This window comes from Dryobates pubescens, chromosome 21, assembly GCF_014839835.1.
Source record: "Dryobates pubescens isolate bDryPub1 chromosome 21, bDryPub1.pri, whole genome shotgun sequence".
Lineage (NCBI taxonomy): Eukaryota > Metazoa > Chordata > Aves > Piciformes > Picidae > Dryobates > Dryobates pubescens.
Window position 1 is genome coordinate 13,062,533 of NC_071632.1, and position 17,317 is coordinate 13,079,849.

At 35.5% G+C, this 17,317-nt stretch overlaps 1 protein-coding gene across 1 annotated transcript in view; it reads right to left on the minus strand.

Moving 5' to 3' along the window:
* UBE3C (ubiquitin protein ligase E3C) overlaps nt 1–17,317 on the minus strand; it is a 60,215-nt gene that overhangs the window by 16,262 nt on the left and 26,636 nt on the right. Inside the window, exons 14-18 of the mRNA XM_054171185.1 lie at nt 14,236–14,340; nt 13,137–13,224; nt 9,720–9,817; nt 8,004–8,136; nt 6,050–6,297 (exon numbers count right to left, since the gene is read on the minus strand). Coding sequence (XP_054027160.1) covers nt 6,050–6,297; nt 8,004–8,136; nt 9,720–9,817; nt 13,137–13,224; nt 14,236–14,340 — 672 coding nt within the window. The remainder of the gene's footprint in view (nt 1–6,049; nt 6,298–8,003; nt 8,137–9,719; nt 9,818–13,136; nt 13,225–14,235; nt 14,341–17,317) is intronic.

Here is a 17,317-nt window from a genome sequence, read left to right on the forward strand (position 1 = left end):
AAAAACTGATCAGTTGCTCCTACCTGCCATTAATCCTTTACAAGCTACAACTGTGTTTTAAAATCCAAACAATACTAAAGTCATACCCCTAGAAAGACACATCTCATGAGCTGAGAGAGTAAATGACTGGGTTTAAATTCAGTTATTTCTCTAATCAGCCCCCAAGACCATAACCCTTTCTATTCCAGTCATTTTAAACAGTTACTATTAAATAATACTTAGCACTTACAGAGTGCAATAGATCTTCAAAGCTGTACAGAATCATTAATAAAAATGATAGAAAAATAGGAAAACCATTAGAACTTCCTTCTACCTTATTATTTATATCCTAGAAATACCTCATCACAGTCACAAAGTCTTTGGGGCCAGCCTTTTCTGCACTAATGAAAACGATAAAACTAATGAAAAACAACCTAAAAATACAAGTTGCATTAAAATTAACATGCACTCGTAATTTGAGGCATTTTGAAAGCTAATGTTTAGCAAGTTTAAGACAAAGTAATTTGTTACAGATACACTTAATAATGTGCTTTAAAGTGAGCAAAACCAAATTGGTATTGTTCCTAACATATGTATGAATAATGAAAACTAATTCTTTCAGGTGCATGCAATACACCCACCTGGTAACTTTCATTCTCATTTCTCTGAGCTCCACAATAGCAGAGATTCATTCATCTCACAGTAGTGATGGAAAATCTGCTACAATACCTTCCCTACATGCCTGCCAAAATTCATAGTATGCCTTTTGTTCAAATACTGCATGACTTCTCCATCTTTCAGAAAATTAAGAGCCCAAAAATTCCACAACTATATGCCTATAATTAGGTTTCTGAGAAAGCTTTATTGACCCCTGTTGTGGCAGTGTCAGGATCCTCAGATTTCATTTTTCTCTTTCCTCCAGAAAAAATAAAGCCTTTTGTAAATTGGTATTACTTCTGATTTCCCATTTGCTGGGAATTTGAAGGTCAGTAAGTGTAAGTTCACAGAAGTTCCGAAGATTTGAGGAAGCAAGACTGAGATGAAACGTGTCTGCCTGTTCAATTCACTGCAGTCCCTGACCTGGATGGCTGGTGTGCGATAAGCACAAAACAGAGCTCATGACTGACTCATGAACACATTACCATAAACAAGCAAGGATCCATCTCCAGAGTCTTTTGGAGCAGCTCAAATATGATGACCTCAAGTAAATTTTGAATTTAAGTCATATTTCATTTTATTACAAGAATTTTTATTAACAAAATAGACTGCTTCAGAAATATTGGTACTTGCAGAAAACCATCATTTCAACATCTGATTGTTTTCTTTGTGTTTTAGTAGGAACAGTTATCTCTTACACCATATGTACAACAAATTGCTGTCAACGTCATCTAGGGGATTTTGAAGGTTGGGAAAGGGAAGGACTAGAGATACCTGTGGATGCACCGAATAACTGACAGTTAGCATTCACTACTGAAGTTCCAGTAAAGGCTTAATAGATTTTTCTTGTCTCAAATTTAAACATAATTTAGTAAGACCTGAAGATAAAAGGAAAACATCTATTCATTCACGTTCTTCTGAAAAAAAATGAAACATTTACTACTATATAACCAACCACTGGATATGCTTCTGAGACAAATTTATATTTTAATAGCAGTGAAATGAGTAAATTTTTAAGACAGTTCAAACAGAATAAAGTATTTCAGTAAATATTCCAAACCTACTTGATTGAAATGGACATAGGTGTTCCCAGCCGTGAAGAAAGATCAGGATACCATTACCACACACTCTAACTGTTTATTTATTCCCTGTCTAGGAACCTGATTTAGAGGCAATAAAATGCAATCAGTACACAAACCAGAAGCAAGAATCATCTGCTAATGGAACTTTTAATTGAGGAGTGCCCACTGACATGAGGTAATTCTTTCCACGCAAAACTCCTTGCAGAGACCTCTATGCACTTTGTCACGGTAAACAATCACTAACATATGCATTAAAGAAAATTTAAATACATTATGACCCAATAAATATAACAATCCATCAATACACACTTTTCCTTCCTAACAAGTTGGGAGTTAAAATACCACATTTCAGCAGTCTTTTAGTGCTGGACATATATTTACAAGGTTAGTACTAACGTAGCTATTTGTAATCATAATATAATTGGTTAATGTTAAACCTGTACACAAAGGAATTCTCAAGCTGAATAGCTACATCACAGAACACATTCAGTTTATATCTACATTCACAAAACATGAAATAGCATCCAGAAGGTATCAGTTTTGTTTTCTTATGATCGTGTTTCTGCACTGTAAATGTATAATTAAAAGAGCATGTCACTTTCTGTGGTAAATTCCTGTTTTGATTCTATTTCAGATGATTCAGGATATCCTGAGACAAATGATCATCAGCTAGTGTGCTTTTAAGCAAAATGCTGAGTCTACAAAATTATGTGCAGGGTAACTGAAATGAATGAAACAAAGTTTATGCAAATTAACTCCTCTTGGTATCAGTACCACTAATTCCATGCCTACCTTTCTAGGTACAAGTAGTGTCACTTGTAGCTGCAGCACAAATCAATTAAGAGTGTGCTGGTTCAAGCCAAGGCAAAGTGGATCTTAATTAAATAGACAGTAAGCAAAGGGAAAGGGTAGACCAAAAATCAGAAGGCAAAAGAAAAGCCACAAAACACTCTTCAGCAGTCAGAGAAACAGTGGAAGTACAGCAGTGCAATGCTTGATGCACCATCCTACCAAATATTCAAGTATATGAAGCTCAGTAACCCTTACTGTAGAATAGAATAGACCAGACCAGACCAGGTTGGCTTGCTTTATTTTCTCTCTACAAGATTTTGGCCCAAAATGGGCACATGAGTATGTTACTAGAAACATCTGCTTAAAAGTTTTCACTCCGTATGTGCAGCTTATTACTGATTTAAGAGTTTCGGATCTGATCCAGACCTTGCTGTGAAAAGACTCCCACTGATTCAATCCATTTTAGACGTGGCCCAAGAATGATTAAGAACTACTTGTACCATAGACACTGCTCAGCTTCAAACTGTACCTTGCAGCCAAGAACAGTATCTCACTCAACACATGATCTAGCACAGCTCTACCCTAAGTTACACACACTAACCACAAGGCACACTCTCTAAGATATAGAAAAATAATCTAAGTAATGGTCCTACGTTTGCTAGTAAGGTAGTAAAATTTGGCTTCAATCTACTCTTACACTTCTAAGATTTCATTTTACCACAACACATTTTTTTTTAACATTTTTTTTTTCAATTATGCATGTTTAACATTTAGCTATGTCCACAGATTTTAATTCTCTAACTAGTCACTCTTTCTGTTTAAGTGGTTAATCAGCATTTCCCCCGCTCCAGGTTTCCAGCACATCATCCAAGAACCAGCATAAAGAAAATCGTCATTTAAGAAAGATGGTGCTTTCAAGGTGTTAAGAAAGGTGTTGCTTTCAAACTTGCCTTCTCTCACTATGCTGCTCAAAGTTTTGGCAGCCTGTCACAATACAAACTCCAGGGTTCTCCTGAGTCAAGTCCGCTACACTGCCAGAGTTGCAACAGGGAAGTTTGCACGTGGAAAGCCTTAGTGCTTCCAGCACAACTACAGCATATGAAAAGACAGATAAACCCCACACTTCCCCACAGCCCAATCCTATCTATTGAGAAAGCACGATGATTACAACATCCCATCCATACTTCTGAGACACCAAGTGGGACTGCTTTCCAGACATGACAACAAATCTGTTGCATCTAATGCTTTAAAAAATTAAACCTATTATTTAACTTTCTGAACCCGTGTCAGTGCGAGTCCTTATTGGGGCACTAGAAAAGAGGCAAACGTTTGTTTCGTCAAACAGTTCAGTAAGAGTCCTGGGGCTCTGAGAGGCAACAACCATTTTTTAAAGACAAGTTTTAAATTTTCAGCTATTTCTACTTCTGAACTGGTCAATTAACACAGAAGATGTCAAGCTGGAAGAAACTTCCTGATGAGAAGAAAAACTAAATTAGGTGTAAATCCATGGTACTGGAAGTTAAATGCATTTGGATATTAGTATGAAATGGTTACCAAGAGACAGAGAATTTCTATAAATTATTATATTTTAATGTATTTGTTTTCTGATAACATTGAAACTTCTTACGTGAGAGTTTTTGATGGCAGCACTCTTTACATACTGGTTTCCACAAATAAGAAATTGCTGTGGATGCCTGATTGCTTCCTTTGCACGGTATCTATTTTGTTTACAAAGGGGCTTTTAATAATCCACTATTGCTCTCAAATAACCTTGTGTAAAGCATAAAATGGACACATTTTGAAAACAGGTGAGTGAGTATTCAATAACTTAACCAAGACCACAATACTGGCAGGTTTTGTGTAGTATGGTCGTGCCTTATCTTTCTGTTTAATTCATCAAGTCTCTAAATACACTTCCAAAAAGGTGTCTGTGCACCTGGGCAGGGGTAATTATTAAGTAACGCTGTCAATTCTTACCTTATGTAAACACACTGCAAATACAAAAACAATTTATGCTTTCAAAATGTTAAATAATAGATCCTCTGATTTTAAAAAGACAAAACCAAAGCTATACTTGTAGCACTCTACAAGAGATAAAGCATATTTATCTTTATGCTAATCTTTGAAATCCAGTTACAGAAAGCAATGTGTTGTTTTGACAGAAGAAGTAAGATTCAAAATTACAATTTTTATTTTTAATTATGTTTAGAACTCCATCTTGACAACTAAGTCCTAGATAAATACTAAATGTTTCTGGAGTGAAGTAACTTCCTCATGATACCACAGCAGTACTCACTTCCCCACTCCAAAAATCTACAGATGTAGAAAGAAGGAGAAACCTTGGACACATAACATAGGTCATCATTATAAACTACTGTGCTGGTACTAAATCCATCTCCCATTAAAGCAGAAACATCCTTCAAAAAATATTTTATTGAAATGGCTGATTCAAAAATGCCATTATTTAACAAGTTTGGATATTGCAGCATCTAGGATGCATTAGTAGAGAATTTGCTTACAAAGTGGTAGTTTAATCTCCATCAGTTGACTGGCAGCTCTAACAGCACTCTGTTTCAACAACCCAAGTCTGCCAACAGCATCCTCTTGAACTGCTTCCAGCTACACTAGAAGGACATTCAACTACATGTTAAATCTCACTGCAAGTCAACAGGATTTTGGCCTCCAAAATAATTCAAGAAGTTGAATGAGACTTTTACATCTTAAATACCTTCAGATTTAGATAGCTGAGTAGCAATCAATACATTATTTTTTCCAAAATGGAATTTGTATTCTAAACTAATTAGCTTTACAAAAATTATTTCAAGGGCTTAGAAGTAAACAGCCCCAATACTAAACCCAACCCTAAAAGAAAACTGAATTTAATGAACATTTGTAATTGTTTCCCTCTTACTTTCCCTCCTCTCCTCCCCACCACTTCATTTTTCATCTAGCTCAACAAGTGTGTCTTAGTCTTTGAACATTCACATCAAAATACCAAGCACTAAAACTCAAGGAAGATGCAAAATGTATGAAAAACCAAGAGTAAGTGAAAGGTAATTTGCACATGACTCTTAAGCATGGTAAATTATCATGGCAAATTTTAAATGCTAGCAAGAATTAAACACCTCAAGCAACTAGAAACTGTTTCTGAAAATACTAATTTCATATATTCCTTTTACATAACTGCAGTTCAATTCCAGAAAGCTCCAGCTTACAAATCACCATAAGCAGAATAGTTTTATTGGCTTCGATCAACTTAACTTTAAGCAAGAGGATAAGCACAGAAGCAAACATGCATATTTTGCTTAACTGGCAGTCAAGAATCTCTCAAACTCTCTGTGCTCCTCAAGCATGTAACTTACAAAAATTAATCAGAAATTTGGGTGATATGTAGAAAGAGTGTTCAGATCAAATACCTGGAAGTTGTACTTTCTCAGCTCTAGAAAAAAAAATTAATTTTTTTAATCTAAAAAGAATAAAAGAATTACTGAATAGTTTCAATACTGCTCTAATTTTATATTATACAACACTGGGTTTACCTTTCCAAGCATTCTTCCAAGAAAGTAGTAATGTCGGGCGTAGGAGTCTCCAACAAGCATCTGTGCAGCAGGGTTAGGGTATAGAAGTCCCTCATTGGTGGTCTTAAAAAATCCCTGGTTAGGGTTAAATCCTGATTTAAGTAGTTCATTCAAAAATTCTCTGAAAATTCCACCACCATCAATACCAGCTTCATCAAGACCATGTGCATTAAGTAAGTGAACACGAATGCGCTTTTTTAGGTCAGGTTCTGCAGAGAAAGGAGAGAAAAACCCAAACACAACTCTCTGCTTGAATTTTGTTTGGATAAAAACACGTGTAAGTACACATACAAGCACATCTACAATAATACATTAAAAAAAATAGAATGAGCAAATGGCAAAAATCTATTGCTAACTTGAATCTGGGAATATGCAGTATGTGAAACTCCCTTTGCACAAAGGGTGTTACTTTTAAGTCATCCACTGGTGGCTATTACAGAGCGTTTTGGAAATTGCAGTCACAGAGGGAAGAATGAAATAAATGCTTGCACATTAGTATGCATATAAGAACACAGATCCACGAGAACCAACTTAGTACATTTCTGATATTCCAAGTTTGTTTTCTTAATGACCTCAGTTAAGGTACTGCAGAAAGTAATTTTGTATAGCTCTCATTTCAGGGCCAGTAGACAAACTGGATGCCTCTTCCAAACCACTGTTCTTCACTTTCTTCTGATCAATGCTAGGACCTTATCTATCACCTGTTCACTCTCCTAGATCGATTTTAATCAGTTCAGTCTACAGTCTTGAAACTGCTTCTCTTGCAATTTTCAGGAATTCTTTCTTCTCTGATTTCCTGTATGGAGCTCATGTGACCTACTCCAGAAATAACTATTTTTTTTAAAATACCAAACAATTACACTGTCTCATCTTACAAAATACACTTAAAAAAATGCACTAATACAGTACTAGATAGCACTCTGTATGTGTGTATGTATATGGGTGCATATATATATTGTGTAATGCACAGATTTTCAATGGCCAGCTACCACCATGGCCTCTGTACCTGTAAACAGGACAGGAATCTTTACAATCTTTACCTAGAGATGACATTACTTTCAAATCCCCTGCTACAAGCTTATTAGGTTCTCTCTTGTCACTGTTTTATTAGTAATTTTCTTCCTAAGAAAAGGCTGAAAACATTAGCTGCAACTATATACAGATAAATTATATGCAGATAAATTTTGTGTTGATACAAAAGCTCTTTTTGCTAAACTGAAGGCTTGACAGAATCACAGAACAGCTCAGGCTGGAAGAGACTTCATATGATCAAAAATCCCCATGTTGAACGCAAGGCCAGTTTCCAAGCTAGATCAGAATGCTCAGTGCCTTGGTCTGAATTCAATGTTCGTGACTTCACAGCCCGCCCTGGACAGCCCATTTCAGTGCTTAATAAGTCTGTCAAATATATTTTACATGTATGTCCAGCAAAATTTTTCCTTGCTGCTATATGTCACCACTGCACCTCATCAAACTGGCTTCTGTAACTTTCCACTTGCAGTGAAGTTACGGCTTCTCATAAGCCACGTGTTTCACTCTCTAACAGCCATACTGTACCTAGCAAATCCTCTGCAGTCTTGATATATTTGTTGACACAGATTAGCAAAGCAGTTAACACCTAATGAACTACAAACATAAATAACTATACAAAGTACAGTTATTTGGACAAGTAAATGGGAAGGAAAGCCCCACAAAAGTTTTGAATTAAGGAAGGCTGTGCTGAAGAGAATGAGACTGCAATAATCAGAAAGAATGTGGATGAGAATTACTTTATGTAAAAATTAGGAAATTTATAAGAACTTTTACACCTTGCAGCACTTTTAACATCCTATTCAAGTAAGCAAATATCCAGCTATGTGGTAAAGAATAGTTAAGTGTTATAATCAAGGTGATAATAACTTTACTGTAAACCTACCATTTTCAGGAGAAAGTTTATCATAAGCATCTTCATAAATATAATTTCTTCTTATAGTGACATTAATTCCATCCAGAAATGGCCCATCTCCTTGAACCTCTTGTTTATCAGCATAGATCAGTCTTTGAAAAATCTGTTAAAAGATGAATCATGTCATTGTGCAGTTCTGAATATTCGGTATGAGATTCACTACCATTGCTGTCCTTAAGAGTTGTTTCTGGGCACTCAACATTCAAGTGATTTGTCTTTTCCTTTACTGAGCTGCAGAAACATAATACAGCCATGTCCCAGGGAATGGAAGGAGAAGTGACAGACACACAAACAACTTGTCCATGCTAAGATACCATCTTCAGTCCTTTCTGAGGCACATCTACAAATGTTGTGTTAGTGATTTCAGTTCCCTCTCCCTAACTCCCCGAGTTTTAAATGTAAAGTATTCAAAACCAACAGGGGAAACTCATGTGTTTTGCACACTCAGAAGCTATCCTCAATAACAGTAAATAATGTGTGTTTTTTGTAATGCTTAGGAACATTCCCACTAACAAGATATTAGTTATCAATTCTCTCAGGAGCTGTAAGCAAATAATTCAAAGCAAAATAGTGGATAGCATTGTCACATTAAACTATGAAACAGAATACCTGAAAAAAGAATGCCAGCTGAAGTACAAACTGAACTACACATTATCCCTTCACAAGTCTCCTCAACAGGAACCTCTTGCAGTTCAACTGAAGAGCAACTGTGGCTAGCTGCATTTCTATGCCAAGACAAAGCATGGGAGGTGGCTGCCTTACATAAGTGTTCAATATACCCTCAATGCAGGGAATGCCTGTTTCCTACATCCTCTCTTGCATCTTTCCCATATTCAGTAAACAGTCTAGTACATTTTCCAAGGGATGTAATCTCCCCAAAATATCACAGACTGCTTTCTTACCTAAGACAACTAACACAGAGTCTCCAGGGATGCTTTAAAAAAAATCACAAAAAACCTAAAACCAACATTTTGTTGGAACAACTGTTTCATAGAAGCCTGGAAAAAAAACACCACACTCTTTATCTATCAAAGCCATCACTATCTTTTTTAACAAATGCTGATTTACTTTCCCTGTGGAACTATTCCTCATTTTGCACCACAGTGTTTCCAAGACAATTCAGGGTGCAGTTTTTAAGTAATTGATACTGTTGACAAGAAAAGCAGTTAAAAAAAAGGGGAATAACAGCTTTAAAATATATATATATGATGCAAGTAACTTTGGCAACAGAACTAATATATTTTTAAAAATCTAGAAAATATTCAAAAGCATAATCTTTCAAGTTTTAAGCCACATACTATTATTAATGTTCAGCTACTTCAGCTATGAAGCAGAAACTGAATCTCTAGGTGTTATTTTCCCAAAATGGACATCCTTCATCTCATTCTGAGTAAATCCACTACAGGTAAGTCTCTAGAGTCTTGACTTTGTAATATGTTTAGTACAGAGAACACAACTAGTTAGTGCTCTGCTTACCACAAGAGGGTGCACTCATGTAGATCAATCACTGAATCAGGACTGCAGTTTATTATAAACATACAACTGCTCTCATATATTTTGGAATACATTTCTAATCCTATAAAGGGTAATATAACTAGTAAAAGAAAACCAATTAACTTCAAATATTCAGTTGCTACAAGAATAGAAGAAAACCAGATGAAAAAAAAAAAATTAGAAATTAGGTACCTTTACTCTTTCTTCAAAAGGAACTACAAAAGGTAGCTCTGTCAGAATTGCAAGTTGTCGTTCTTCAGATACAGACAGAGGAGCTGGTTCTAAACCCACTTAAAATAGAAATAATGATTTTTTAAATGTTGGAAATAACATTTTTTTTAATCCATTTACTTTGTATCAGTAACTGAAATTATTGTGCAGGAAAATACATACAGAAAAATCATTTATTTACTAAACAGTCACACAAAGTCTTTACCCCTCTTTAAGTGTTAGTTTCTAACTGAAATATAAGTAGCAAAAACAAACTGAAAATGTGTATAAAAATAAGTACTCCTGTATATTTTGTTTCATTCAGAAGGCAAAAAATCATTTACTTAGTTGAAAAATAAAAATGTCAATAAGAGAGAATACATGACAGAAGACAATTAAGAAGCTGCAAGTAACTAGAATTATCATCACAGGAATACACAATATTCCCATCCTGATGATCAAAACAGATCAAAGGTGCCATGCTCCCAACTACAATATCTACTTTGTATCAAATAATTTTAGGTATAAAAACTAAGAATTGAACCAAATCTAATTAAACCAACAAAAAGGCAGCATTTCATTCTCAACAGCAAGGTCACAGTGATTGTGTTAAAGCCTAGTCACTACAGAACCAGTGGAAAGAAGATCAAGAAATTGTAGAATGTGCTTAAGAAAAAAATATTAGGAAATAATTCAACAAGAAATAGCAGTAGCATGGGATTGCCAAGCTATCATGCAACACCTTTGAACCTTCTTAGATCAACACAGCATGTTTTTTAGGAAACATCTTAACTTTGAGTGATGCATGGAAGCTACCTAGGCTAGCTTCATGGTAGGAAACTCAGTTGCTGAGAACATACTTGACTGTAAATTAATTAAATCCAGAGAAATAAACACACAAAACAGTGCTGCTCATTGACTTGATAATGCAGTTAAAGGGCTGAAGGAAACAAAACCCACAGCTCCTTAGCTGTTCCATTTTCATCTTTAATGACCACCTTATTGAAAAAAATACTCCAGAGCCTAGACCATATTACAAATCTGACGTAAATGCTTCACATTACTGCCCATTCTGCGAGTTTCTGATGACAGTTTCAAGTTTTCCCTTTGGCTCCTACCCATGGTGACCAGCATCTTCCTCCCCTTCTGCAGCTGGACTGTTCTTTTCTATTTCATTTTTTTCCCCCCACTCCTCAAAGCACTTTAAGTAGGGATATTTTAAGCACCAATTTAACATGACATGGCCCAAAACATCACATACTTGATGTATATTCGTTTGGGGCACGTTTCATCATTGCAAGCCCTTGGAATTTCTGATAAAATGCTTATCTGTGATCACCTTTGGTTTACTTAGTAAACATTTTTAATTAAAGTCAATGTATGCAGCCTATTAAGCTAACGGTTAAAAGCATTTTAAATAAAAAGTGCATGTACAGCAAAGGTAAACTACTACATGACTTGACAGTTCAATTATTCTGCTCAATTAGTCAATTTTATCTGCATTTCTCCATCACAGCTTCTTTCTTTAAAGAGAAATATGGGATGGAGTCATCAATACAGAGGGCATTTAGAACTAACGAGTCTGCCATTTAAGTAAATGAAAAAGCACAAATAAACATGACCATATGTGATTCAGCAGTACTTTCATGCTAATTGGCTTTAACCCATATGGAGTTAAGAGAGACTAAACAACTCTTGTGCACATTGTTTCCTGCTTGTTCTTGCATATGTTCACTGCACTCTCTAGCCTGATTTCACATGAAAACACAGTTTATATAAACACACTGTGCCATCTTTACTCAACATCTCATCGCCAATACACCTTTTGAGCAAAACAGCTGAACCTAAGTTTTGACACAGAATAGGAGATTCAAAAATACTACATTTTGTGAAAATTTGCAACTGGACAAAGAGGAGAAATTCCTTAAGTGACCTAATCACAGAAGCAGTAAGGAGAGCTCAGTCATCTGCTCTTTTCAGTGTGTCAAGCTTGTTTGACAGCCAGCCAGCAAAGGCCCGGCACTGCTGCTTGGCACCTAACCAGTGTATGCATTTCTTTATCCATCAACTGCCCCAGACCAAGGCATTAATGAAACAGAAGGAACTGGTGCTACTATGGGAAGGAAAACAAGGGAAAGAACTCAGGATACTGCATGTACGAGCGGAATGAGACTAGTAGACTCATAACATGGGGGAGACTCTGGAAGTAATAAACATGGAACAGGTTTGACAGTGGAGAACATGACAACAGTATGGCTGTCAAAAGTCATGTAGGTCAATGGAAGAAGCAGGGGTTACTGATAAAGAGTCCATAAGGTACTCAGGACACAGGCCTGTTAAAGCCTGCTAAAAATCCTGCTCTTAAGATGCCATACTATCAATCGCCTCAAACAGGCTATTTCCAAAGAGAGAGACTAAACTGAAAAAATACTCACTTCAAAATTCTAAGGAGTACTTAAACTGGACCAACTAGCTGTTACCTCACAACTAAACAAACAAGGTAACCAGAGTAAACTTATACCACCATAGCTATTCAAATAAAAAATAACATTGTAAGAATTCCTTAGACTTCAACCTTGGACCAAGTCCTTAATTCTGTATAACTCTATAGCAGCATTCAAAAGCTATGGTCTTCTCTAAAAGATCTGCTACATCTGCCTAAGGGACTCAAGCAGATTACATCACCTTAAAAGAGTATGGACTCCTGTAGGTGAATCACTTTCCTGCCTAAGGGCCCCATTTTTCATTCATTATTAAATCTTCACAAGTACTAGTGATGTAATTATTTTTTTACCTGAGCATAGCAAGGTAAAATTCTAGCCTAGTGATACCACTAAATTATGAAAAGCTGAAAGAAACAGACTGTCTACAGGAGAAAGCACATTGCCACAACTAAAGTCGTGTACATTTACTCTGAGTGCTAAGTTTGTCCAATTCTCTCATCTTTCTTTAGAAGTTCTATGAAGTGCAGATATTTTGCAAAATTCAAGGGGCTACATTTCTGCCTTATCTAATTAGAGGCAATGTTTGTAAGCAGTAATTCAGTTATCACTGAGCTTGTTTGCATCGGTTTAATATATAATAAAGAAGTATCTTTACAGTACATAGTAAAAGCAACAGACTATTATACATCAATATCTAACACGTATCATCTGCCCACCTCACCATTTCCCTTCATCGACAGTAGAAGCTGGGGGAAAGCTGTTATACTTTAAATATTCTGAAGACATACACACACATTTGTACACAAATATACAGGGTTTTTTAAATATCTGAAAGAAAACTATGAAAGATTTCCTTGCTTTTGGCTATCAGTAAGACTTTTTTTTAATATAAAATAAAGAATAGTCTTTGTACAGGATAAGCTGTATAGCAAAATTTGCATAGACAGCATCTTACCATCCAAAGTAGACTGCAATGGTCCTATTCTTCCCATTCTTCTGACTCTCCAGACATGTCTAGCAGATGGCACATACAGCTGTGTAACCTAATAAATTAACAGTATTTTACAATTCAACCTATGACTGTCAAATTTCCTATTACATAGTAAATACATTAAAATCTCACATCCAAAGCTATGTCTGAACTCCTCCTTATACTTGCTCTTTAAAGCTGAGCTGCAAAATTCACAATGTAATATGAAGTCCATCTGTAATTTAAAAGTACCATGCAATGTTACATTAAGTCCTGGTATTTAAGATAGCAGAGAAGCTGAGATGTCAAATAAATTGTTCACTTCTTACTGAGGCTAGCATCACAGTTTATGACTAGTACTCTTTTTTCTAAGGTGTGTAGGCGTGATTTCATAATTATGATAAAAAACTGTCATACAGAGAAATGGGAATCTTGAATGAAAGCCAAGCAAATGTGCAAGCATTAATAATAAACAGAAGAGTTCACTGGTAACTGTTCCATGCAAAACTTCCAAGTGTTAAGGCATCTAACAGGGTGAAGCCTATTTGAGCTGTAATTAGCTACTCAAATATTCAAAGGATGTACTTGCACATACATATCAGCATTTTCTTTTGCACACACACAATCAGTTTTTAAACTCAATGTCATTTTTTTCAAAAGCTCTTAGGAAAAGAAAACTCTGGGTGAGAAAATGCTACTGAACTTTGTTTTCTTTTGGAAGACCACTTTGAGGGGGTTTTCCCCACTACAGAGTAATTATTTTCTTCAGCATTTTTATTATGAGAAGTACTTAAAATAACTAGAACATGTAAGTCTAACAAAACGCTAACAGATTTTCAACTCTGCTACAAAAACAGATGACTTACAACATTGCACTGTAGAGAAAGTTCTGCTTAATGAATTGGAAATGTGAATTGACAGGTATTTCATATCAGATGCAAGACTTCTATGTTAGAGAAAAGCAGCATTACTCCAGCTTTTAAACCGCACAATCCGTGCATCATCGTTAAAACTATCAGGAATCAAACACATTAGCACTGAAATTTTGACAGCTGTAAGGCTCTGCGGAAAAAAGGACTCCTACCTTATCTGCTTTAATGTTTTCTTGTTCTGAGAGCCAGTGATTTGGTGGGCAGAAATTTCTCCTCGTGTCTCTAGATTTCAACATTTTCACTAGGTTTGTGATGACCTAGGTGTCAAAAACACATACATTCAAAATACACTGTGAATGAAGCTGTGCAATCCACAAGCAAAAACTTTAAGAATGTATCTTCCAGTAAAATATAAATAACAATTTAATACATAACTTACAAAAACTTACTCTCATTCTAAGGTATTTAAGTGTAAGAACAAGTAATTGTGGCTTACTTTTCAGTCACCAAACAGAGTATTAAAGTATCATTCCTGTATATAAGAACAAGGACTACCCAAGACTTGCACACCTAAAACAGTGTGTGGCACTCTGCAGAAAGAGAATGGTTACCAAATATTCTTCTGGTGATCACCCTAAGAAGCACAAAAAGCATCTACAGTGCTCCACATGTGTGTAGAGGGTAGTAGTTGTAGTTTTCATTTAACACACAAATATACACTGTATCGTTGCAATGTTATTTACAAAGCAAAATGTGTTCTGTAAAAGCCCTTCACTGTGTTAAGTTAGTAGGCCCTTTCCAACAGAAGGTATAAAGCATTTACTTGAAAACCCACTATTTTTAATTCCATTCTATTCACAAGGAATTCAAATGATGAAAGGAAATTATATCATTATTATAACCACAGTCAGAAAATGACTGAATAGATAGTAATTCACATCTTCATACGAAAATTGAGAGGCTGAGAACAACAGTTATCACGGGGAGTAGGGCATTTGCAATTTTAATATTTTTCTTGGATGTTTCTTCCAATCCAGGAATCCTTCCCTCCAAAGCAGAACCAACTTAGCACAACACTACATAAAACATAATTAAGTGGAATCAATAGAGTATTAAATTACCAGGCTAAGAAGACATTATCACTGCTACAATGAACAGACATCTGTTTTGCAACTTAGAGCTACAGCACTTGTAAAATTAATAGAAAAAAAAAATAGACAAAGCTTTTCTGAAGTAATCTTGCTAAAAGACGATCTTAATGGGCAGGTGTCAAGAGTAACAAAGAGTTTAATGGGCCTTCTAAGGAATTCTGTGTCTAGATACCACACAAAGGACCTTTTAAGATCTACTTTGTAAAGTAAGGTCTTGAATGAAGACAGAACAAAGAATGCTATTAAGGGAATTGTCTGATTACACAGGAATTTTCATCACCTTGGCCTTCTAAAACTCAGTGCAGGTTAGATAAGTCACTGAGAATCTGTAGCTCCATTACCACGGTACATAAAAGATTTTTTTAAAAGGTTTAAAAAAAAAGAAGAAGAAGAAATTATCCATGTGAAGGCCATGCTAATGAAGTATTTTACAAGCAGTTAAAGAATCCTTAAAGGAAGCTGAATTAAAATTAGATGAGATCGCAGTTCCTCCTACATAATGAACGGGTACTGAAAACATTAGCAATCTGAACTCAGGGCTCCTTTGTAAAAAAACTGTATGTATGTAGTTCACTGAAAGGAAAGACCCTTTTCAATCAATATCACAGTCAGTATTTCTTTTCAATAGAGCACCAAGTGCAAGTAACGTTCAAAACTGAAGCTCAGCAAAATTAGCAACTTATTTTCGCAGTATTAACTCAAGATAGTGAAATCATTCTTTTATTTGACAAAATTCATTTTCATGTATGGAATCTGTAACAGCTGACTACACTAATCACTATTATACTGAGACCAAAAAGGGGAATTCTGTCAAATAAAGACATTTCCATATTTACACCTTACCAAAGACTTCCAATCTGTTAGCAAATACACACATAATTGTTACCATTCTCGCCTGTATTTGTGTGCATAAACATGGGAATGTGTATCATCAAACACCAGTGACATGGAAAATATGCAAAACAGGTGTGAGAAATTGAAAGAAAAACAAAAGAGAAAAATATTAAATAAAAGCATAGATGATAGGGAAGGATTGCACCTTTCTCACTGTAAGCAGCTTGCAAAGCTTGATGTCTCATGTATTTGACAGTGTAAAGGAAATAATAATACTTTCTACTTAAATTTGTGATTAACTACTTGAGCTTTGTTTTAATGATCTGGAAGAAGATACTGCTTCCTGCTTACTGGCAGAGACTATTTTGAAGCTGCTCTTAGGAAAGACTTAGTGCTGTGTACAATAGCGTTCTTGATGAGATGAACTTCAGAGGTATTGAATTTTTATCTTTACCAAAATACTTCTGAAGAAGTAAGGTAAGTTTTGTTATTAGCTAATTCTTTTTTGGGTAGAAGTAGAGTCCTCAAGATACCCTCAAGATTTACACTTGCAACTCTGTTAAGTGAAGACAATTCTGGCTCTTGAAAAGAGTACATTGAGTTTAGAAAGTTGCATGTACGTTTCATTTCTGACTGCCGAAGTGCAACAGCAAAATAAAGAGAAGATATAGAAGATGGAGTAATACAAACTGAATACATAAAAATACAACTATCATGCTATCCTTTTTGCAAAACTAGAAACACTGGGGGTTTTACTTGTGACCTTTAAATTGAAAGTTTATTTGGCAATTTGAAGACAAGTAATTAAACTAAATTGTGCAAACATATATTAGATCAATCCATGCAAATTACAGATTCAGTGGTGCATTAGGACTGTATTCAATGCAATCAAAACATTATCAGTTACTCTCACTGCTATTAATGCTTATGCTCGTAAGTGAAATGTGTTGTAAAATCAGGCAGAATAGGCTGGATAGAGGCTATCTTAGACTTGTAGAATGAATAAGCATTCCTTAATTAGCCCATCAGGTTAAGTGCAAGCCTTAATGGGCCTTTCCTAAAGTCTAGCATGACATCTTTCTCCAAACATGGCCAAGAAGAAAGTTCCATTAGCAATATTAATACAAGCTTAGTTGATCATTTTCATTCAATTAACTTCTTTCAATTAAATAGATAGCTTGACAAAAGCAGTGATAAAAAGACCTGAAGGGACAGCTGATGACTCGAACTGAACATTAGTGTGCGAGAGGTCGCCAGTATCAAACAGACTGTAAATCTAGCATTCAATTTGGAAAATGCATTTCTTCTG